This window comes from Mesoplodon densirostris, chromosome 5, assembly GCF_025265405.1.
Source record: "Mesoplodon densirostris isolate mMesDen1 chromosome 5, mMesDen1 primary haplotype, whole genome shotgun sequence".
Classification (NCBI taxonomy): Eukaryota; Metazoa; Chordata; class Mammalia; order Artiodactyla; family Ziphiidae; genus Mesoplodon; species Mesoplodon densirostris.
In genome coordinates, this window is record NC_082665.1 from 108,743,093 (window position 1) to 108,767,159 (window position 24,067).

Sequence of the window (24,067 nt, forward strand, 5' to 3'; positions counted from 1 at the left end):
CTGGTGCCTACAAGTGTTTAAGGAGAGGCATTATAGTAAACAGTGGAATGCATGCCAATTGTTTTTATTTATGATGCTTATTTGGAGGACAAGGCCAGCCAGCATTTGGCCCCAGGAAGAAGCTTATGGCTGCATCCATATCATCACTCCACGATGCGGCGGAAAGACTGGATAGCTGGGGAAGCTGCACCCCAGTCGATGGGCTTCCGGTACTCCTTCTTGTCCAGGAGGTACTGCCTGCCACGGTAGTTGGGAAGCTCGTAGAAGATCCACGCACCCTCCAGCACCTTACAGGAGTGGACCTCTCGCATGTGAAACTGCTCCATGATGGAAGGGCAATCTTCAGTGGTTTCATACATCTGACCATTAAAATCCCCTTTCTCAAAGATCTGAATCTTATACTGGCCTCCACTAGACTAAAAAAACAAAGGGGGAAATGAACAGCAAACATTAGCAAAATCAACAGCAGGCCAGGAACTCAGAGAACAGTGAGGTTTGGGACCCATCATCTTGAAAGTGAGATGATCTGAATGCCCATCCCCACTGTGTACTGACTGAAACAGCTGACGTTCAATAAGAAAAACAATTCCTTAAAATATACAAGAGGTAGAGAAAGTACTATGGAAATAAGTCACGTAGTCTTGTGATGAACTGACCTAAGATTTTATTGAAGCCTCAGCAGCCAACAAGAAACAACTACCCATTAAGAGGTGGGAAAATCTTAAGAAAATTCTTTCACATAAAAGCAAAATGGCAGGGGAGGGGGTAAGAGACAGAAAGAGAGAGCGCACGCGCATCCTCTGCAGACTCACCAGGTGAACAGCCCTGCAGGAGCTGAGGCGGTCATTGAGGCCCATCCAGTGCTGGTACTCGGAGTAGTCACCCCGGGGTAGGATGTACATGTACCCAGCAAAGTTGGGCCTTTCATACACAGCCCAGGTGCCTCCTTCCACTCTAATGGAGTTGCAGCGACTCAAGTACATGTGGAAATCTGCACAGTCGCAATCGCTGTCATAGTGGCGGCCTTGAAAGTTTTTGTCTTCAAAGAAAGTAATCTGGAGCACAGGACAAAGTGGAAAAACTGAGGGGTTAAGTGGCTGTGTTCATAGAAAAATGAAAATTATGAACATATTCCCCACTTTAGGAATTCCTTTCTCCTCCATTTTGAGGAGAAAATATCTAGTTCTACCATACCTCACAACATTTGCCTTCTGGCAGACAACTTTAGTTGTTAACAACAGGAATGAGCACTTTCTGAGGGCTTAAAGTGAAGCAGAACAAAAGAATGCTCTACTGTAAGCCAGCATTTTCAGACTCAAGCTCATGGCTTCTTTCTCACTGTACTTATGTAATAAATGTTCCACTTTTCTATCTGTCCCACCGACACCTACTAGACTTCTTCCAAGGGCAAGGACCAAGCCTTATTTCAGCTATGGACCCTTATACCCTGCACTTGACAAACCCTCAACAAATGCTAGATGAAGATGAGTGAGTTCCAAATACAGAAATCCATTCTAGGTGATATGGAAGAGATATATAGAGAAGAAGAAAACACAGACCTTAGCTTTAGAGCTTATTTTAGATGGATATAGAACATACAGACATGAAAATATATCATGTGTTCTGTATTATTATTTTGTTGCCAACAAAGTAGCTGCAAAGCAACAAAATGACAAGGCAAGAATGTCCTTTGCTTCAAACTCTTACCAAGTTGCATCACAATCTTTGAGGTAAACCTCTGAAGCCTGTGATGGCACTGGGAAATATGCCTGGGAATAGCCCTGAGAAACGGGAAATACTATGCCTGGGCTCTAGAGCTGCATCTCTACAATCAGCCCTACTATCTTAGTCAAGCCACCTCTCAGGGCTCCAGCTTCCCATCTGTCGAATGAAAGGACTGGACTAGATTCAAAGCCCTGGCTGTAAAATACAACTTTTCTGTTTGAAACAGGCAACAGAGTTCCCGGGAAGTCCCAGGGATTCATGATGCAGTTTCTGAAAACCACTAGACCAAATGGACCACAGAGTCTGTCCCTTCTTGTTCTGTAATTCCACATCCAAGATCAATGCCAGGTTATAATTTAATCTGAAATCACAGGTGTCATTGATTTGAGCAGTTAATTCCCTGGTGTTGTGCCGCCACCTTGTGGCTAATTTGCTTTATAGGTTTAGAAGGAGAAAAACCATGTCAGCCATTTCAGATGAAAGAAGCAGACAGAGCCAGTTATCTGGAGAGGATTTTTGAGGAGAGGATCTTTGAGGCAAGGATTGAAGGATAAGTGGGGGGTTTTCCAGAGGCAGAGCAAAAGGGACAGCTCGTTTAATGGAATAAAGGAGTGGAAGGACATGGCCCACTATAGGGACAAGTAGTTCATCAAGCCTGGTGCAGATTGAGCATGTGGTGAAGTGTTAGGAAATAAAGCCAGAAGTGACACAAGAGCCATGCTAGAATCCCTCTGGTGATGATGTGGGAAATGTAATGTAATGGTTTGTACCTAGAAATAGCTGATTGCTATGGGCGGAGGTGAGAGATGCTGAGGACCAACCACAGGCAACTGCAATGTGAATGACGATGAGGACAGTCACAAGAAATGAGGATTTGGTGACTAATTAGATGCAGGGAATGAAGGCAGACACTAAAAATAGTTCGCAGCTGGGCCTCATTCTTTTCTACGCAGGTGAGCCTTTCTACATAGCAACCTACTAATAGCTTTTCCTTCCACTGTGAACTTTCTCCTTCCTGCCCTTCCCATTTCTCTCAACTATTCCCTTTCCTGTTCCCTAAAAGGCTCCTTACCCTTCCTGCCCCTAAATCACCTACTTCACCTCCTTTCTTCCCTTCCCACAGTCATCTTGATCTCTTCCTGCTCCCTTTCCCATTTTAGCACAGCACAGATTTAGATACGTGGTACAGGTGAGAAAACAAAATCGCAGGACCACTAGTTAAATCTGGGTAACATTATCCACTGCAGAGGGTTGTTCTGAGGGTCCGATGGCACAGTGCCAATAGAGCAATTTTAATAGCTGCCTCATGATTTCCAATAAGCTTTCGCTACAACTGTTACAGATAAAGACGTTAAATGACTTGGCTAAGGTCATTAGCTAGTTACAAGTTGGTTGCAGGCAAACCAGTGGACAGCAGTGCAGACTCCTGGTTAGTAATCTGTTGTTCATTTTATTTTACTTCATCTCCCTCTGTTGTCTTCCTACCTGCACAGCTAACTCTGTTCAAAATATACCATTTACTCTTAGCAATGGAACAAGACCAATTCTGAATCTCACAGGCTTTTCTCAAAACCTGTGGCAAGATCTTTAAGAAAACCAAGGTAAACTCTCTAAGAATGGATAGATTCTAAACTTAATTAAATTTACCTTTGGTTTTTGGCCAACTGTTCACCAAAAAAGAGGCTCTGCAAGGGATATGCCATGGGAAATTAGTATCATCTTTCTTCCTTCATTGTTTCTCACACTTACTACCCTCTGCACACTTACCTGACTGACTTCAGTATATGAAAAGTGGAAATATATATGATTTTTTCCTTGCTGTCCACCTTTCCAGCAAACCAGCCAACCATCCCAAGGTTGAAACAAAGCACTAGCATTGCCACAGAACCATTACTGAGCTCCAGGGCCAAGCTCTTCTTTCAGTAGCAGACCTTCCAAGTTTCAGGGCCCAGAGAACGTTGCACCTTTACTCAATCTCCATTTGTAGAAGACCATGAAATCCACTTTATGGTCAGCTGAGAGGTTGGGACTCTTGGACAAAAAATTTTGTAGAGAAGGCTAAGAAATGTGCAGGAGATTTTCCTAGAAGTTATTACAAAATTACTCTGCCAAGTTAATTTTTTGAAAAATAGCCTACTAATCCAATATAGCAGAGGGGAAAATGTCTTGACTATTCCACAGGTAACAAGAACAAACTTAGTAAAATGCATTGCTTTTGCCCAGCCCATAACTCTTCTGAGTAAACTGCTAGCAAGACAATGAGAAAGGGAGAAGAAATAAAAAAGTAAAAGATAAATTACTATTACTATCTCCTTTGGCTTAGCAAGCAAAAGTTTTTACTAAGTCAACAGACCAGCTACAAGAAATAAAAGAGTGCATTACTCCTACACTGGAAATCATTGAAAGTGGGGCTGTTCTGTAACAACCTTCCCTCCAGGCACGTGGATAGCCCTCTAAGGACTTCAGATGCTTTTTAGTGGGATTTTCATGGCATATTTTTCAAAAACCTCAGAGCACTAAAGACAGTCTCATTTTTCTCCCCAAACTTTCTGGATGCAAATACGACTATTAGTTCTATTTTCCAAACGGGAAAAAAAATCAGGCGCTCAACAGTTATGCAACAAGTTAACAGGTGCCTCCTGAAAAAATGCAATGGAAAGTGCCTGGCATTGCCTATGTAGTTTTTGTGCCAAGGTGGTTAGTATGAATCTAAACATGAGAAAACAATTAGACAAGTCCAGATGTCAGGACTTTTTATAAGACACCTGGGTTTGGACTTTGAAAAATGTCAATGTCTCACAACAACAAAAACTAGGGGGATTGCTCTATATTAAAGAGGCTAAAAAAAAAGAGGCTAATGAAACTTCACACCAAATGAAATTCATGACCCTTGACTGGATCCCACATCAGGGGAAAAGCCAGCCATGAAGCACATTTTTGGGAGCAACTGGAGGAAATGTGAATATAGTCTAAATATTAGGTATTATATTCTGATAAATCTGGGGAACCTGATAATGATATGATGTTTATACAGGGAATGCCCTTGATTTTAGGATATACATGCCTAAAAACTTAAGGCAAAAGTATAATGAAGTCTGCTATTTATTTCCAAATGGTTTAGTAAAAAGAGAAAGAGAGACAGAGAGAGAAACCAGATATGGCAAAATGTAAACAATTGGAGAATATAAGTAAGTGACATACAAATATTCATTTACCATCTCTTACTTATTCTTTTAAGATTCAATGGGCTTGAACATTTACACAGGAAAACATTAGGTGGAAAAATCAGGGACCAGAGGCTTTGCTTTAGACCTACAGTCAGTGAAGAACTAGAAAGAGAATGAAGGTGTATTCCCTCATGCCCAAAGAGAATCAATTTCCAGTCCAACAATCGTGAATCACATATTTTAGAGGCAATTTTCCTAACCTAAGTAAGCCGTTTTGGGGGGGAAAGGGATAAGAGTCGCGGCTGAATGAAGGGGATATGTAGGATTTAATTCACTTGATTGGTCCATCCGTTTTGGCCATTTAGAATATTAATGGTTGATGCTAAATTTCACAAGACAGATTTTTAATTGAATACTGAAAGTTTTCTACTCCACATAATCCTCTTATCTGCATGTCTTATTCCTGTGGAAATACAGAGATTAGTTGCTGGAAGGCAGAAATCATGACGATATTTACACATTACATACCTGTACAGTATTCAACATAGTAAGTACCACACATGAAGATAAACCCTTAATAAATTATTTGGTAATTCTGTTAGAATAGAAAATACAATAAGCATGCCTTAATCTTTTCTTCAATCAATCCCAGCCTTCTAACCACTATCATACTCACCTCCAGGTGAAGAAACAAAAGCTTTTCTCCATGTTTCTTTCAATGTATCATTAGGTGAAAAAGTGGGTAGGCTAGAAATCAGCATGACCATTTACTTACCTTGGTTCCAGCTTTAGACATTTTTGGTGCATAGATTGGTTTCCCCAGTGCTGAAATCCAGGAATAGCTACAGAGAGTTAGAGGCACAGAGACATTTATACTGGGTTGGTTTCAAATCAAACATTTGCTTAGTCAAGAGAATAGGATCCAAAAATTGAGTCAGTCATTTAGAGGCTATTGATGGTTTCTAGAAAAACAATCAGGATTATGAAATAAAGGAAAGCTTCAGTACCCTCTTTAATGCTTACCAAGCCTTGCTGCATTATAGACTTTGCTGACTCAAGACACCAAAACCCAGGCAAATTTTTCAAAATTGAAAACAAAAAAGTTCCTCTTACTTGGGCAATTTGGTTTTCTAGCAAGCAGCCACCTTGAAATCCCCCATGTCTTTTTTTCTTCAAAAGAACTTGCAGGAGATGAGTAAAAAAAACCACCCTCTAATTCTGAACAGAAGTGAAACATGTTCCAAAGAAATAAAACTGACATGACAACTAAAGGCAATGCATGATCTTGTGTTTGGAAAAAAGTCAACACAAGTGACATTTTGGGGATAATTAGAAAATTTTAATACAGTCTATATATTAGGTACTACTATTGTGCCATTGTTAAACTTCCTGAATTTAATCATATGTACTATGACTATGTAAGAGAATGTCTGGTTTTAAGAAATACATGCTAATGTATTTAGGAGTTAAGGTCCCAGATGTCTTCAACCTACCCTTAAATTGTTGAGCAAAAATAAAATAGTAACACTATATAGAGGGTTGGTAAAGTGAAACTGGCAAAATGTTAACAATTGGTGAATCTAGACAAAAGGCATGTGGGAATTTACATTCCTGCCACTGTTATTTAAGTGTGAAATGTTTTCAACACACACACATACACCCAAAAGTTCCAGTCCACAAGAAAGGGTGCTACAATGTGTAGCCCGAGAGACAGAAGGTTACTGTGGAAATCCTGAATTTGCAAAGGTTTAGCTAAGCCCAACTTGCCACCTGCTAGGCGGCATTTCTCTGCCATGATATCATATTGGAACCTGTGTAAGGAACAGTTTTTGGTGCTTCATATACCTCTGATTTTAGGAATGAGATTACACCTTACTGAAACTCAAAGAAACAACAAATCAACTGTTCTCCATTTTAATTTTCCTGGTCAAATATATTCTTCTCAAAAGCCCAACTTCCTCATCTTTCCCCTTAACAAAGCCTCCAGCAAATATTTTTATAAATGGGATACCCCTAAAATATATTTTGGTCAGGCAGAAAATGACAAATGTGCCTTGATATGAAGACTGTTGAGTTACAAAGTATTAAGTTATATGCTTAGTTTTCTGAACTTTATAAACTTTAAAGAAAGTATCTAATTAATACCATTAATTTCATTAAACAATAGCAGTTTCCAAAAAGACACTTCTATTATTCCAGTGTTTCTTTATTTGGTAATGCTCTCCTTGCTTGAATTTCATCAAGCAAGTTTAAAATAAAAACTCCAATTATAATTAAAACACATTCTGAGGGATAATTTTCATTTTAGAAATAAGAGATCAAGCGCTTTTAGATATAATTACTAATTAAATGGCCAAAGAGCATATGAAACAATGTTTATCAGCAATCAGATTCATTAAACTGGTAACTGTTTATCTTAAAGAACATAGCTTTCCCATCAAATGTAAACTTTATTTTGATATAACATCACAGAATGACATTGGAAATCTTTTCTAAAATTAAAAGTAAAGCTTTATCTTTTTATTGAAAGGAGAAGATTACATTTTAGAGTTTGTTTATTGAAAATTTAAAGCAGAAAGTGAAATGAAAAATAAAGATTTTATACAGTTTCATTGTTGCATACTTTAAGGACTAAAATATCTTTGTATAAAATCTTTCCTGCTATATTTATACTCCAAAAATCATACTTTCATTCCAATTCTTTTCTAAAAGGAGTAGTAATTTCCTTTTAAATAGTTACAAAGAACTATAAAACCTATGCTCAATCACTTTAATATTAACATATATACAATGCCTTCATCAACTTTTTCATTTTAGCATCACAAAATGAGCCTTCTGATGTTCTATAAACTATATGTTTATATAATAGAAGTTTATCTAAAATTCAATGTAAACAGTAGCAAATGACATTGGAAGGAAACTTAAGGAAAGGTCTTAAATAGGAAGAAAAATACCCAAAGTCTCTTAAGCAGCAAGAGCACCTTCCCAGTTTAGTTTCAACATGTGCACCATCTTGCATTCATCCTCATGTTTCCAGGGCCCTGAATATGAAAAAAACAAAACAAAACAAAAAAACTAACTTTCTATCACCTTCGTGTAAAAATAGGAAAAAATCCTTTTCATAAAATCACATAAATCGGTCAGATGATAATTTAGAGTGATAAAATATGTGAAGTTAAAAGTTACATTCCTTTTCTCTGAGGGTCACATTAGTTCATAATAGAAGAAAAGAAATTCATACATAAAGTAGCAGGCTGTGGGGTTAGTCTAAAGTAAGATCTTATCCTCTTATAGTTCCCATTTCCTTTGTATAATCTTCAGATTTCCAATTCTTAATCTCAGTATTTATTAACTAAATATTGTAAAATTCTTTTTTTATAAAAAGTAATACACACTTTGAAAATGTAAACAATATATAAACAATAAAGAATAAGTTTACGCAGCTTTGGAAAACAGTTCAGCGGTTCCTCAAAAAGTTAAACATATGATCTTGCAATTCTACTCCTCTGCATAGTATACTGAAGAGAAATAAAAACATCTCTACACAAAAATTTGTACACGAAAGTACATATAGCAGCATTATTCACAATAGCTAACAAGTGGAAGCAACTCAAATGTCCATCAACTGATGAACAAATAAAGTGCGGTATATCCGTACAATGGAATAGTATCCAACCATAAAAAGGAATGATGTACTGACACATGCTACAACATAGATGAACCTTGAAAACATTACGCTAAGTGAAAGAAGGCAGACACAAAGGCCACATATTGTATGATTCCATTTATATGAGATGTCCAGAACTGACAACTCAAGCGACAAACAGTAGAAGTTAGAAGTTGCCAGGGACCAGGTGGCAGAGGAGATATGGGGAGTTGGAGGAATTGGGAGTGACTGTCAATGTATACGGGCTTTATTTTTAGGGTGATGAAAATGTTCTGGATTTGTTAAATGGTGATGATTGTACAAACTTGTGAATATAATCAAAGCTGCTGAATTCTTCACTTTAAAAAAGTGAAGTTTTGGGCTTCCCTGGTGGCGCAGTGGTTGAGAGTCCGCCTGCCGATGCAGGGGACATGGGTTCGTGCCCCGGTCCAGGAAGATCCCACATGCCGTGGAGCGGCTAGGCCCGTGAGCCATGGCCGCTGAGCCTGCGCGTCCGGAGCCTGTGCTCTGCAACGGGAGAGGCCACAACAGTGAGAGGCCCGCGTACCGCAAAAAAAAAAAAAAAAGTGAAGTTTATGGTATGTGAATATCTCAATAAAAATTAAGAGTAAGTTTTCTTCTACCCTAGACACCCAGTCTCATTCCTCAAAGACAAACACTGCTAACAATTTCTTTATATCCTTTCAGAAATTTTTAAGGCATATAACTAGCATAAAAATATGTGTGATTATCCCTTTCCTTTTTTCAAACACATGAGGCAACATTTTACGCCCCCTGCCAGCTTTCACCATCACCCCCTAGAGGTCATTCAGGATCAGCACATGCGGGTGTGCTTCATTCCTTTCAAAGACGCATTCCGTGGCATGGATGAATCAGTTCATTAGGCACCTGCCCTCTAATGGGGAGCATGTGGCTGATTTCCAGCCTACAGCTATTTCAAACAATGCTGCAATGAACATCTCTTGTATATGTATGTATGTATGTACTTATTTTTTATTGGAGTATAGTTGTTTTACAATGTTGTGTTAGTTTCTGAACATCTCTTTTAAACAGATCTTTACATACATGAATGTATCTGTAAGATAAATCTAAGAAGTGAAATTGCAAAGTCAAAGAATGTGTGCATTTTTATTTCTGATTTTGTCAAACTATCCTCCAAAAAGGTTGCACAAATTTACACTTTCCCCAGAGGTAAGTGAAATGTCTTATCAGTGTTGTATACTATGTTTTTGATCCTTGCCAGTGTGATACATGAAAAATAGTATCTTACATTTCTTTAATTTTAAGTGAAAGTGAGCATCTTTGTGTTTGTAAGTACCTTTCTGTGAACTACCTATTTATGTCCTTTGTGTTTTTCTATTGTTAGTCTCTAAAGATACTTTAAAATAGCAAAATAAGCTAATTTCTATTTAAAAAAAAGAATACTATGTATTTGGATTAAATAACTTCCAATAAATTTGCCTGTATCCATGTTCTCTTCAATTGAATCTGTAGGTCTCCTAGAGTTTAGTATTCAAATCTTCATTTGGATTAATTCTGGTAATTTATTAATGCCCATATGTATAATTAACAAAGATTAGCTAATTTATTAATTGATTTATGTGTGGGATTATGGGAAAGAGGAAAGATGTGTCAGAAAGGGTAAGACTTAAAACCATATATGGGGAAGTACAGAACAGCTTTGGACGGTATAATGTGCCAGGCAAGAGACAAAAAAGACAAATTTGGCTATTATATTTGCCCGTAACTCTATAGGCTCCACCTGAATATTTTGCTTGGCCTTCTCACTATAAAATGTGGTATATATGGGTGTGTAAAAATCTGTATATGCTGGTGAGAGCGGTGGAAAAAATCAGCAATAGTTGGTAACATAATATTCTGTGTGTTTTTTTGGTATGCTTGTAAGATCTCCCCCAAATAATTTGTTTTAAGTGCTCTCCATTATAAATGCCTACCAGTGTTTTGATGAGGAAGTCTTATCCTGCTGCTTGTTTGGAGCCTGCTGCAGGAGGCACAAGACTGTCCAGCTGCTGCTGATGTCCTGTATTAATCAACCACTCATAAAACTTGCTTTCCACAAGTACCTGTAACTGCTTCCTTTGATCCCTAAAATTGCAAAAAGAATGTAGCAATACTAATTCATATTAATTTTACTCCAAGTGATTATAAAATACTTTAATGGGATAAATGTTAGATTATTTCTAGTTATCCATTTGTTCTCTCCGAATAACTGCTCTGTTCAGTTCTATACACTGAATCACCACCACCACCACCAAAAAAAAGATTGGTCAGATACAATTCCCTCTTTGTAAAAACTTATCAGTAATTAAATATTTTGTTCTACTGTGGTTATTCACTCAACAGATATTTACTGAGGACCAAGTGATGCTGGGTAGTGTTCTGACTGATGAGGATAAATGTGTAAAGAGAAGAGAAATGGCCTCTGTCCAGGCAGGTTTGCACTGCATGATTCTAGAGGGCACCATTCACATTGTGACCTATGTAGTCTGTGCTCCTTGTGGACTGAATATTCTAGTAGGGGAGATAGGTAATAAATAAAATAAATATGTGTATGAACTTAAGTAGTTATAAGTGCCTTGGAGAAAAATAGAGCAGAGTAGGGAAATCAAGAGTATTTGGAATGCTAATTTAGAAAAAGGATGGACAGAAGCCTAAGATGATGCATAAGCAAAGATCTGAATGAAGTGATGGATTAAGCAAAATAAATATCTGGAGAACATTCCAGGCAGAGGAAACAAAAAGTGCAAAGGCTCTAAAGTGAGAGAATATTTAACATGTTCAGGATAAGCAAGAGAAGAGAAGCTCCTGACAGCCAGGAGCTAGCTTAGCACCACCAGCTAGGCCTAGGTGTAGCTGGGATCTGGCCTGCTGCTCTTCTGTTGAACATAAATAATCCCATAGCACACCAACAGGGGACAAGGCCACTATGCGACAATGCTAGATCAAGGCAAAAAAACCCTCATTCTATAATCATATCTCAGGTCCAGACAAACAAAACCATTTTGTGGTCCAAACCACAAAAATGACCGAGCATCACCCTTTCCTGGCTAAGGAGTGACTGCTGTTTCTTTACAATTATAGTTTTAGCCCCTTTATTCCCTCCTCTTTAATATAAAACTTATTACAATACCAAATCATAGAATTACCCTCACTTCCAGATTGCATCCAACCCACAACAAAACCTTGCTTCCTACACCCCTCCCCCAAATCACCTAACAGCCAAAATCCAATTATTAGTTCCTTTAAACACACTTTTATAGAGATGAAACTAGTTCTCTCCCTCCTTGTAATGAGTAATAAAATCCAACTTTATTCTACAGATACGTTCCTGGTGGTGTTTGGCTGGACGGCAATGACTAAGTAACACTATAGTATGGTGGGAGGGAAGTGAATGAGGAAAAGAATGGCAGAAAATGAGGCAGAGAGGGCCTGGTAGGTACTGTGAAGGTTTTATATTTTATTCCAAGTATGATGGGGACCCATTAGAGGGGAAGGAGCAGGGAAATGACATCATCTTATCACTTTAAAAGGATCGTGTTGGCAGTTTCTTTTCAAATTATTCAATAATTCTTCTGTCTTCCCATGTTCCCAAAGTTAAATTGCATGCTCTTGCTGGTTTCTAGTGTTATCATGGATCTCATCACTTGAACATGCTATGATTCAGAGTCAATATTTATTAAATGCTTACCACATTCCAGATTCCACACTTGTGTATAAGCTTTTCACATGTGTAAGAAAATCTTGCCATCTAAATACTAGCAGCATCCAAACAACAGAATTGCTTTAAAAGAACATTCTTCCAATGATCCATTTTTATATCACATCGGTGTAATGATTCTATTATATATGACAGTAGTTCACAGAAAACAGTAAAGACACTAAGAACCCAGGTTCTGGAACCAGGCTGACTAGGTGTGAATCCTGGCTCCTGTGTGACTTTGGATAAATTACTTAAATCTCTTGGTTCCTCAGTTTCCTCATCTGTGATAGGGAACTATTAGTAAGAATAAATGAATTAATACATAGAAGGTGCTTAGAACAGTACTTGGCACATAGTAAGTGTTCAATACATATTACCTATTATTATGGTCATCAGCACTATTCTGCTAAATTGAGAATGACTGATCTGTAGTATTAGTATCCTGGTGGCTCAATCCATGAGATACAAACCAGGTGGAATGTTTGTAACAGATAACAACAGTATTACTACAGTGGATTCCCAGGTAAAGCATGAGTTGTGACTGTTACTGATGTTTATGTTTTTGGCAGGTAGCAACTGTTTTAAAGAATCTAAATGCAACTATGTAATTATATATTATATACTTCCTTCCCTAATCCATATGCCACAAGAATGCATCCAGAAAATAGCATGGCTGGATCAAGTCTTTTTTCAACTATTTCTCTTAGAATGAAGCTAATGCTAATAGGGCAGGCCTCAGATATTGTGGGTAAACCATCTCACCCAGAAGATGTGTCTCACAAACTCATCACTAAGCAGGGTGCCTTACACTCACATTACTACACACAGTACAGCACACACCACTACAGTGTCTTACACACACATTGGTACTATAAGTTACCTTATTAAACTTTTATATCAATCTCTTCAGGTAGAAAATATACTTTATATATGATATAGCTAAGAGCTAGACAGGTCAGATGACACATTCAATGTCACACAATAAGTGGCATGATCTGTACTAATTCCTGAGTCAGAGTACTTTCCACTACAATATAGACACAGCTATCCAAAGAACAACACTAATTTTAACATCTAATAAAACCAAGAGATCTAATTAAAATAAGCATTTTTACTTACACATCAAATCACAGTTCTGGGTCATCAGAAATAGAAACATTTTTAGAATGGCTAATTTTCCAAGATAATGACAACCAGAAGAAACAACAACAAACAAAAAGACTGATACCAAACAAATGGAATCCAATTATTAAAGTAATAGTTTTTCTAAGTCTCAAGGACCAAGACATTATCAGAATATAGGACATTTCATGTAAACATCCTAGAAAAGAACTTGATACCCTTTTCTCAAACTAGCTCCAGCTCCCAAATGGACAATGCTGTAGAAGAAGCACCCCTCCATCGTTCAGTACTGTTTCCTCTCCTGATATCTCTAACAAATAAAATTTAATTAAATACCAAAATACTTGTATAGACAATAATTACTTATTCTCAACATCCACTACTTTTAAGTTGTATATGCTATTCTGTCCAGAAGAAAACTGATCAAATGTTTCTAAACTGGGCTCCAATTTTTGGAGTATCTTTAATTTTCTTGTCTTTTTTTACAAAACCTTGCACCAAGTCCAGCCTCCTGTCAAAGTATTTCTGGTCTCCACCCCCTTCATCTCCACTCTAGTCCAGTTTCTTAGTCTAGAATATTGTAATATCACCCTGACTTCCCTCTTTCAGATCTAAGCAGAGGATCTTCATATGCGCCAATCACATTTTTTAATCTGCCATAGCATCTAATAAAGTGGTTTGCCTATTGTAGGCATTCTATAAATGTTCCTGAATAAATGAAATGGCTTTCAACCCATTGTTCAAAACCCTTTTACGGCTCCTATTACTTAATTCCACTTAAAGCTAACCTTTATTGCCTGATATTCAAGATTCTACATAATCTGGCTCAATCTACCCATCCAAGTTTAAATATCATTATCCATAACCAGAATCTTGTTTCAGCAAATGATTTCCAGGACACCTGAAGTCTGCTTCTGCTTCCACATCTGCTCCTCTAGTGCTGTTAAAAGTATGCTGCCCAACCCTCACTTCTTCTCCAAACTCTGCTCATTTCTCAAGGTCCAACACAAATTCTATTTTCTCCATAAATCTCTGACCACCCACACTGATGTTTTCTGAATCTTTATATATGGTTTATATATAGCGTGTCCCTGGCTTCTAGAGTTCAAAGATCAAAACCCTTGAAATAAAATTTTGTGGTGGACATAATAAACTATAACCATCTACTATCACAAGCATGTTATTAAAAATAAAATATTTTAGTACCCCCAAAGTAAAAAGTAATTTCAGAATAAAAGACAGTATTCTAAATTGACTAAATTTAGCATTATTTTAAAATACTGTACTTATTTTTCACATTTTACCATGGATTAGGAAAGCTCTGACAAAAACTGGCATTAGTCCATGGACCAGCATTAGGAGTCCACCCTTGCAAGTCTGCCTGTGCAGTGGTGGAGCCAGGAAACCTGTATTTTCAACAAGCTCTTTGGATGATCCTGATGCACAATGCAGTTTGAGAACCACTAGTATAGCGCAGAGAAGTAAATTAAAAACTAAAACCAATCTATTTATGATTGACCTTATATATGATCTTTCATTCATATAAATCTTATATCTGCCAGTTAAACTTAAGCTACTTAAAAGAAAGGAATCTAATACTTGAGTATCTACTTGCTCCCATCTCCCAACCAAACTGTGCCTGGAACACTGACCTTAGTGAAAGACACACTATGTCTTTTTGATTTCTTTAGCACAATTATAAACATGTGCAGATTAATTTGCTTTCCCATGGAGTTTTACATAAGACAAATCACTACTTTTAGAAAATACTCACTTTGTCAAATGAGCCTCCATCACAATTTTCTGCCAGGTCTGTATCTTTTTTTCTCTTTGGTCCAGTGCTTTCTGATATGCAGATGGAAGACCCCCAGGTATCTCTGTTGTGTCCCCTTCCATTTCAAAGGGAATAATAAACACACAGAATTCACACGGTGCTAAGAGTCGGAAGACACTTGTGCTGCTGTTCTCTCTGCACACAATCATGGGATTATCCCAACAGTTAGGCACTGTAGCAAGGCCAGTCCTGGCCATGTGGTCCTCCAGCATTGGGTAATGGGTATGAAAGGGGGCAAAAGTTACTCTCTGGTTCCCAGAGAGAATAAGTGGTCGTGTAGGAGTCAGAATGTGAAAGATGCAACCTGTTGTAGAAGAGATGGACAGACGATGGCAAACAGCAATGACTTTAACATTGTCACAGCTGTGGAGATGAAGAGCAGTCTGTACAGGGCCCAGGATGAAGGTGCTATTCCTGCACTTCTCAATTGTCACAGATCTGAAAAATGAGGTAAATTCCTCTGAATAAGAATACGATGAAAAATATCTGACTACAATATTATTCTCTGATGGCAAATAAAAGGACAAATCCTGGTCCAAAGAAAACGTCACAACATCAAAACACTATGAAGACTGCTTACCGTAAGGGAGACAGCAGATATACAAAAGTCTCGTTGCAACGATGAATCTTTACATGTGCCCCCACCAGAGTATCTGAGCTCTTGGCCAATGTCTGCTTGTAAACCTGGCTCATCACCACCAGGCGGTGCATCCTAGGGGCCACGTGAGTATTACAAGCAATCTTAGCTCTTTTGGTCGTCCCTTCAACTATTTAAGAAAAATATAAATCAAAGAAAAACAATCAACCATACAAGGTTACACATGTCTACATGTATACATGTCTAAAATTAGACCCATGTGAGGTTTAAAAGAATGTTAGATTTGGGTGCTGGGTATGCTGTATTATTCTCTGTCTTTTTCTGTATATTTGCAATATTTCAATTTCTTTTGTTTAAAAAAAAAAGGTTAAACCTACAATCCATTCAACATTGCCTATAGATCTAAGATTTTTTCATGCCTACCCTTGAACTTAAGTAATGTGCCTAAGGCCATATGGCTAGTAAGTGGCAGAGCTGGCCCAACTCAAATAGTATCCTCTCCAACCAGCCTTAATTTATCATCCCAACTCTTAAATAATCTCTTTAAATTGCCATAATACTAATTCTGAACCCCTCCTAAGTTACTTACCACATCATTCCATGAATTGTATCTGGGTTCAAGTCTTTACTCCCAGGATCATTACTAACTGAGAGCACATCTTCCTCTCGAGCATGGTGCCTTAAACACAAACTCACCCTCAAGAAATCTGTGCAGGCTGCCCTCCTAACACAGTCCCACCATTACATCATTGCCTTCTCAGACTGTACTTCCCAGAAAACCATCAGGATACCCTTGTAAAGAAAATTGGCCAAATGTGGAGAGGTCACATAGTATGCTCTTCTTCTTTTAAAACAATTCTTATTGTTTCCTTTTATTAGAAAATATATGGCTACTGTAGAAAAATTTTAAATACTAGTAGTAAAACAAGATAAAAATTATTTGTAATCCTACTATCTAACATGTTTTGGTATAATCCTAAAAGGTCAGATGTCCTTTTTCCTCCAGTGCCTACCCTAACAACGTTTAAAAACTTACTTATATTCTTTTACCAACATCGAGAATTATGTAGTATCTCCTGTATATTTGTAGGAGCCTTATATATCTGAGAATCTGAGCTCACGCTAGAGCAATAGCTTGGTTGCATATAAAATACTTGGATCACTGTAGATGTTGCTCAACCATTTTCTGGTTTTCAGAATTATAAACATTTGATATGAAACTGATTTTTTTTTTTTACACTTGCACGGAAACTATTTTTTCTTTACCTTTGAAACTCAGAGATTGTGGAAGTATATTCTAGTTTTTTCCCATTAATTTTGCTTGGCCTTAGTACAGGTACCTACTTCTCTTTAAACTTCTATCTGGGCCCCTCTTCTCTTAAAACTTATATGTGGGCCCGAAGAAGTCATACAGTACCTGAACCTATCCCTTTAGCCATCCCTGGACTATCAGGAATAGATACATTTGCAACCAAAGCGTAATTCTCTCTACTATGAATTTAAATTTCCAATTTAGAAATAGCTAGTCTGCTTGTGTCTGTGTATCTAAAAAAGAACCTCATCTTTACACCAACTCTATGAGGTTGTAACTATGGAATGGCCAATTTCTGGTAGGGTGCGTAGAAAATAGGAAAGCTTCAAGCAAGTGAGCATATGAGAGTGAGAGGGGAAAAAGAGTCAGAAAAGAGAAGAGCAAAGAAAAGGACCTACCGAAGTTGGAGTTTCTACTAACCGCAACCAAAACAACCTGGACTAATGAATTAACTCTCTCAGACTGTTGCAGCCTTGAGAAAAAGTCATATACAAAAGAGACGTTCCCTTTTTCTGTTTTATAGTAGCAATATTTTTTAGGTCTTCCACAAAAGACATGTGATCATTAATACACCAGAAAACACTAGGTTCCTTAACCTGTCATTCAATTTAATATAGATAAAAATATTAATAAATACCTTGGTAAGCCCAAGCCAATTTCTTCCCAGACTTGAGGCAAGCAGATATACCAAATGGATTCCCAGTTAAACAGGCTCTCAACCAGGCTTCCAGCTTGTAGAAAGAAAAGGCCTTAGAGGTCTTTGAGAAGCCACTTTCTGCATGTAGTGGTTGCCACAGTGCAAGTTCATAAAGTGGATATATCTTCCTGGCTCCACTCACTGTACCTTCAATAAGAAAGCTGAGTGCTGCAACAGCTTCTCGAGAGACTAGACTACTATGGATCGAATGAAATGATGCAGTGAGTTGTTCTGGATCTACAAGCAGTTCAAGGAGATCTGACAGATGATCACAGACAAAAGCTTGGTGACTGTAATCATTCCAGTTCTAAAAAATATCAAAAGAAAGCACTTTTAACAGAACAATGAGATTGTAACTCATTGTTTCAACAGAACAGTAAGACCTGAGACTTTTATATTCTAATTATTTTGTATTTATACTTGCCTCATCCTCCCAAAAGCATTTGAAGTGGCTATATAAACCTTATAAAGATTTTCTGTGCACGTAATAGATATAAACAGATTCTCTCTCTACCTTAGAAAATTCAAAAGTAATACTAGTAGCTAACCCTCAGTGTGTGCCAAGCACTGTTATACAAACTTTAACATATTTATAACTAGCAACAGTCTTAGTATAGATGCTATTACCATGCCCATTCTACAGATGAAGAAATGGAGATACAAAAAGGTTCAGAAACTTGCCCAAGGTCACACAGCTAGTATTAAATATTCTAAAAGTTTCAGATCAAACATAAAAATAACCGCCTCAGGGCTTCCCTGGTGGCGCAGTGGTTGAGAGTCCGCCTGCTGATGCAGGGGACACGGGTTCGTGCCCTGGTCCGGGAAGATCCCACATGCCGCGGAGCGGCTAGGCCCGTGAGCCATGGCCGCTGAGCCTGCGCGTCCGGAGCCTGTGCTCCGCAACGGGAGAGGCCACAGCAGTGAGAGGCCCGCATACCGCAAAACAAACAAACAAACAAACAAAAAAACCACCTCAGACATTCATTTCATGAAGCAGTAGGTTTCTTTTTTTTTTTTTTTTTTTAAAGAAGATGTTGGGGGTAGGAGTTTATTAATTAATTTATTTATTTTTGCTGTGTTGGGTCTTCGTTTCTGTGCGAGGGCTTTCTCTAGTTGTGGCAAGCGGGGGCCACTCTTCATCGTGGTGCGCGGGCCTCTCACTGTCACGGCCTCTCTTGTTGCGGAGAGCACAGGCTCCAGACGCGCAGGCTCAGTAGTTGTGGCTCACGGGCGTAGTTGCTCCGCGGCATGTGGGATCCTCCCAGAGCAGAGCTCGAACCTGTGTCCCCTGCATTAGCAGGCAGATTCTCAACCACTGCGCCACCAGGGAAGCCCAGTAGGTTTCTTTTTAATTTACCTTCTCAAATTACCGAAAGAATTTCAAAATCTAATGATACAAGGCAACTGATCTTACAGTAACCAGATTTAAGAGAAGTTATAACCTTGGGGGCTTCCCTGGTGGCGCAGTGGTTAAGAATACGCCTGCCAACGCAGGGGACACGGGTTCGAGTCCTGGTCTGGGAAGACCCCACATGCTGCGGAGCAACTAAGCCAGTGCACAACTACTGAGCCTGCACTCTAGAGCCCGTGAGCCACAACTACTGAGCCTGCATGCTGCAACTACTGAAGCCCGTGTGCCTAGAGCCTGTGCTCCACAACAAGAGAAGCCACCACAATGAGAAGCCTGTGCACAGCAATGAAAAGTAGCCCCGCTCGCCGCAACTAGAGAAAGCCCGCGCGCAGCGACGAGGCCCAACGCAGCCAAAAATAAATATAAATAAAATAAATAAGTTAAAAAAAGAAAAGAGAAGTTATAGCCTTGGGAATAAGCTTTGAGTTGGCAGACGTACCAATAATTTGGCTTATTCATTTGACAGATATGTGATATGAGCAGTGTTAAGTGATGAATTATGCAAACTAAATAAGACATAGTTCCTGTCCTCAAGGAATTCAGCAACTATGTAGTGAAATGACAATATAAACAAATAATTATAACACAGTGGGATGAGACCTATAGCAGAGATCTGTAAGATGTTCTATGAGCATGAGAAGAACAAAGAACTCCATTTGGGGAAAACAAATCTTAGTGGAGCGCTGTTTGAATAGGTTCTTGATTGACGCTGGTAGTTATGCAAACAGAGCAGGGAAAAAAGCATTCTAGGCCTAGGGAACAGCAACTAAAGGCCCATAGGACTAAAATCACCTGCTGTGTTCAGAGAAATGGAAGTTCTGGGTGGGGTGTAGGGAGCATGCTGGGAAGTGGCAGGTAAAGGTAAAATGGTAGGTAGGGACCAGTCACGAAAGGCTCTGTATGAAATACTAAGATATCTGGACTTTATTTTGTGTGCCAGAGACAAAATAAACTATTTTTGTAAATAGCTATAGCATTTTTCTCTTTAATAAACTCTCATTTGGATGCCAAAGAACATTTCAAAGCAGAGCTGTCCACAGCCTCACCTGCTCTTCCTCCCTCTTGCTGCATCTCCCTCCCGCACGGTAAGTAGGCCTAAGAAGGCTCCAAACAGTGCAAGATGAAAACAACAATGACAATGAGAATTCACTGATGGAGTTCTGACAGGAGATGGATACAACGGATCTGTATTTTAGAAAGTCCAGTGTAGTAGGTGGGCTATAGATTAAAAGCAGGATGACCAAGTAGGATCTAATTATAGAAATCAAAGCAAAAAAAAAAAATGACATCAGGGCCTATATAGAGGAAGAAAAAGGATAAATTTTATTTTGGCTGCACCTCGAGGCTTGCAGGATCTTAGTTCCCTGACCAGGCATCGAACCCAGGCCCCCAGCAGTGAGAGCACTGAGTCCTAACCACTGGACTGCCAGGGAATTCCCAAAAAAAGGACAAAATTTTAAAGAGTTATTTTGAAGGCAGAATCAGTAAGACTTGACAACTAACTAGGTATGGATGGTGATGGATAAAGCATGGGTGGCTGGTGGTAACTTTCACTGGAATGGGGAGTACAAGATAATTCAAGTGAAGGGAGATTCTACTGTAGGGACATACAGTCATCTCCCAAACTGAAGTACAGGGAGACCTCATCAGAACTGGAACTGGAAAGCCATCTTGAACCTGGTTCTCTCTCAGGTCTCTCGGCATGTTTGTTCCATTCTCTTCTTTTTCTCAGAGTTGCTAATCCCTCATAACTCCAGGTCACTCACAGATGTGGTAGCTATTCTGGTCCCAATGCCACATGAGCTACCAGCAAATACCTATCATCAACTGGGTAATTTCTTCAATCCCTGGGGTACTGATTGGGCCAGATCATCATTTCAAATCAGACCAATTTCAAATACATACCTAGGAATGGGTTATTCTAGCCACGTGTCCATCCCTGGTCCAATCAGTTGCTGGGAGAGGTCATGCTATAGCACAAACTAAAGTCACCATATACTGGTGCTTACGATGCAACAAGTCTCATGCTATATATTACTGAATTCTCACAGCCATTCAGAAATAGGAATTATCATCTCCATTTAGAGAAAAGAAGCCAAGCTAGAGAAGTTAACTGAGTTGCCTACAATCATGCGAAATCAAATTCATTAACATTTGCAAAAATGGGAATGCTAGTAAGAGTAGAGTGAACGACTTGCCTGAAAATTATCTAAGTGATTTTTGTGTCGTTGACGGAACTGAAATCACTTCTCTATCTTGATTAAGATTGCACACATTGATTTCGTTTTATAATTAGGAAAAGAAAGAAAAAACAAAACAAATCAAGCCAACAAACCTCTGGCTTATATAAGTAATTCAAAGTAATTTTTAATGAAGGCAAACTGTCTCCCTCACAAATTGTCCCTTTCAGAGAAAGAGATCATAATTTAAACAGTACCTTATTATTACAACTGGATTTTTCAGTCAGGTCAGGAGACTGAAATCTGTGTCTGGGACTAGGCCACTCTTCTCCAATCAAAGATGTCCTCAGGGAGACCTTGTTTAACTGTTGTATATATAAGAAGAGCAGAAACTGTAGGGTGTCCACTGAAAGCTGTCCAAGAAGAAAATAAATGATGAACCCATGTCTTAAAACAACATCAACCACTATTAGATATAGTAACTAATAGATATAGTAAAAGAAATTCACAACAGTGTGCTGATCCTAAGAAGACAAATGTGGAAACGTTGCTAGCATTGGATATGTATGTCTCTGATACCCAGATGTAGGAGTTTCTAAAACTAATTAAACTGGAGTCACTTACTTTCTCAGAAAGCTATGTAGCATCTATGGCCATAGTCATTCTCTCCCAAAACTGATGAAGTGGAAAGGATGAAGTACATGTTTTTTTAAAGTATATTATTTCAGAAGTTTAAAATTACAGTTAAAAAAAAAACTTAGTAATCTGAATAAACAAACAGATGAAAGAAAGGAAGAAGGAAATTTAATCAAGACACAGAGGTTAGTTTAACCTGATCACAGACTTATCAAGAAAGTTCAGGATATCAGTGCAACACCTGAAACTGTACGCAATTTTTTGGTGTATATGCATTTTGTGGGGAGTAGGCCTCAGGTTCTCATCAAATTCTTAAAAGGGTGTTTGACTTAAAAAAAAATACTACGGGTCTGACAGATGTTAAGTCATTTCTTATTTGAAGAAGGGTGTGGTTTGAAGCTCAGGATTTGAAGCTCATGATTATCTTCATATACCCATTCCCATACACATACAAGAGAGGCAAAAAAGTGAAGTAATACATATGGGACTACAGCTATATTCACCGATTCCCAACATAGCTAAAAATCAGTATGCCTAGGGAACTTAAAAATATGGATTCTCAGGATCACCTAAACCTACCAATTCAATCAGCTGTCAATGTGGAACCTCATGAATCTATATATTTAAAAAAATTTTTACTTTCTTTTTTTTTTTTTTTTTTTTGTGGTACGCGGGTGTCTCACCATTGTGGCCTCTCCCGTTGCGGAGCACAGGCTCCGGACGCGCAGGCCCAGCCACTCCGCGGCATACAGGATCCCCCGGACCGGGGCACAAACCCACGTCCCCTGCATCGGCAGGTGGACTCTCAACCACTGTGCCACCAGGGAAGCCCTACTTTCTTATTTAAACTTTTTGAGGTAACTGCAGTTTCACATGCAGCTGCAAGAACAGAGAGATCCCATGTACTTTTTTATCCAGTTTCTCATCTTGCAAAACTATCATACAACAGCACAGCCAGGGTATTGACACTGATGCAGTCAGGGTACAGAACACTTCCATCCACGCAAGGTTCCTTCATGTTGCCCTTTTATACATAGCCTTTTATTCATGTGGCAATCCAACACAGGGCATCTGGTTGGATGAGTCTCTAGGCTGCTGTCATCTAAGCAATGACTGAGGGATCTAGGCATCTTCTGTCTTTTGGAGCCACTGTTATACTAGTGGCCGCACTTCCCACCCTACCTCACCCCTTCTTTAGCCCCTAACCACTTATCTGTTCTCTATCTCCGTAATTTTGTCATTTCAGGAATGTTACATAAATGGAATCATACAGTATGTCACCTCTTGGGATTGACTTTTTTCACTCAACGTAATTCCCTGATTTTATACATACTCCCATTTAACAATTATTTGTTATATTATCATTATTGCTTCATATACCTGCCTCTCCATGAGACCGTAAGATCTTTCTCTTTTTCATTTTTATATTCCTAGTAACTAGCATAGAAACTAGTACATAGTAAGCACTCAAAAAAATTGGAGCTTCTTGAAGGTTTTATTCATCTCTGTATCCACAGCACCCACTACTGTACCTAGCACATAGTAGGCACTCAATAAATGTTTAATTAATGAAAACTATAATGTCCTTCTCCTCCTGGTTGCTTGCCAAACTTTTTTTCAATCTCCAAAACCTTGTTTAGATATTACACCATGTGGTAGAGACTGGCTAGATGCTAACTAAATGCCTTTCCTTCCTGAGCACACAATTAGATGGCATTTCCCAGCCTCCTTTGAAGTTGCATATGGCATAACTGGATTAGTCAATGGAATGTGGGTGGGTTTACATATATTGCTTTTAAGCCTCCTGAAAACTATCCCAAAGAAACGGAAGTGAAGGACTCAGGCCCTAGTGGGAATGGCTGTGGCAAACTGTATTTTACTTGCAATTGTTCACTTCCTCATCCTCCAAGAGGCTTACACGGCCCTTCCCATGGCCATGGGATTTCCCTGCCTCCTGTGAGGTAGTTTACTTCCCATCTTATTAATTTCAGGCATGG

At 38.7% G+C, this 24,067-nt stretch overlaps 2 protein-coding genes across 6 annotated transcripts in view; both read right to left on the reverse strand.

Moving 5' to 3' along the window:
* Positions 1-7,930, reverse strand: CRYGS (crystallin gamma S). Of its 2 annotated transcripts, XM_060099269.1 has the most exons (4): positions 7,847-7,930; positions 5,668-5,734; positions 813-1,055; positions 1-416 (listed from the first exon to the last, which is right to left on the reverse strand). In XM_060099269.1, the coding sequence occupies exons 1-4, from the start codon at positions 7,909-7,911 to the stop codon at positions 144-146; spliced, it is 648 nt and encodes a 215-aa protein (XP_059955252.1). In that variant the 5' UTR covers positions 7,912-7,930; the 3' UTR covers positions 1-143. The 2 variants fall into 2 exon arrangements, with proteins under 2 accessions (XP_059955252.1, XP_059955253.1); XM_060099270.1 differs by lacking the exons at positions 5,668-5,734; positions 7,847-7,930 and adding an exon at positions 3,493-3,610.
* TBCCD1 (TBCC domain containing 1) overlaps positions 7,847-24,067 on the reverse strand; it is a 21,088-nt gene continuing 4,867 nt past the window's right edge. For 2 of the 4 annotated variants that reach the window (XM_060099264.1, XM_060099268.1), the window contains exons 3-7: positions 21,692-21,847; positions 17,784-18,150; positions 15,817-16,003; positions 15,177-15,674; positions 10,536-10,665 (exon numbers count right to left, since the gene is read on the reverse strand). In XM_060099264.1, the coding sequence (XP_059955247.1) occupies positions 10,536-10,665; positions 15,177-15,674; positions 15,817-16,003; positions 17,784-18,150; positions 21,692-21,847 (1,338 nt within the window). Of the gene's footprint in view, positions 7,934-10,535; positions 10,666-15,176; positions 15,675-15,816; positions 16,004-17,783; positions 18,151-21,691; positions 21,848-24,067 lie in introns of those variants that run through there. The other 2 variants (XM_060099265.1, XM_060099266.1) reach the window with 2 other exon arrangements.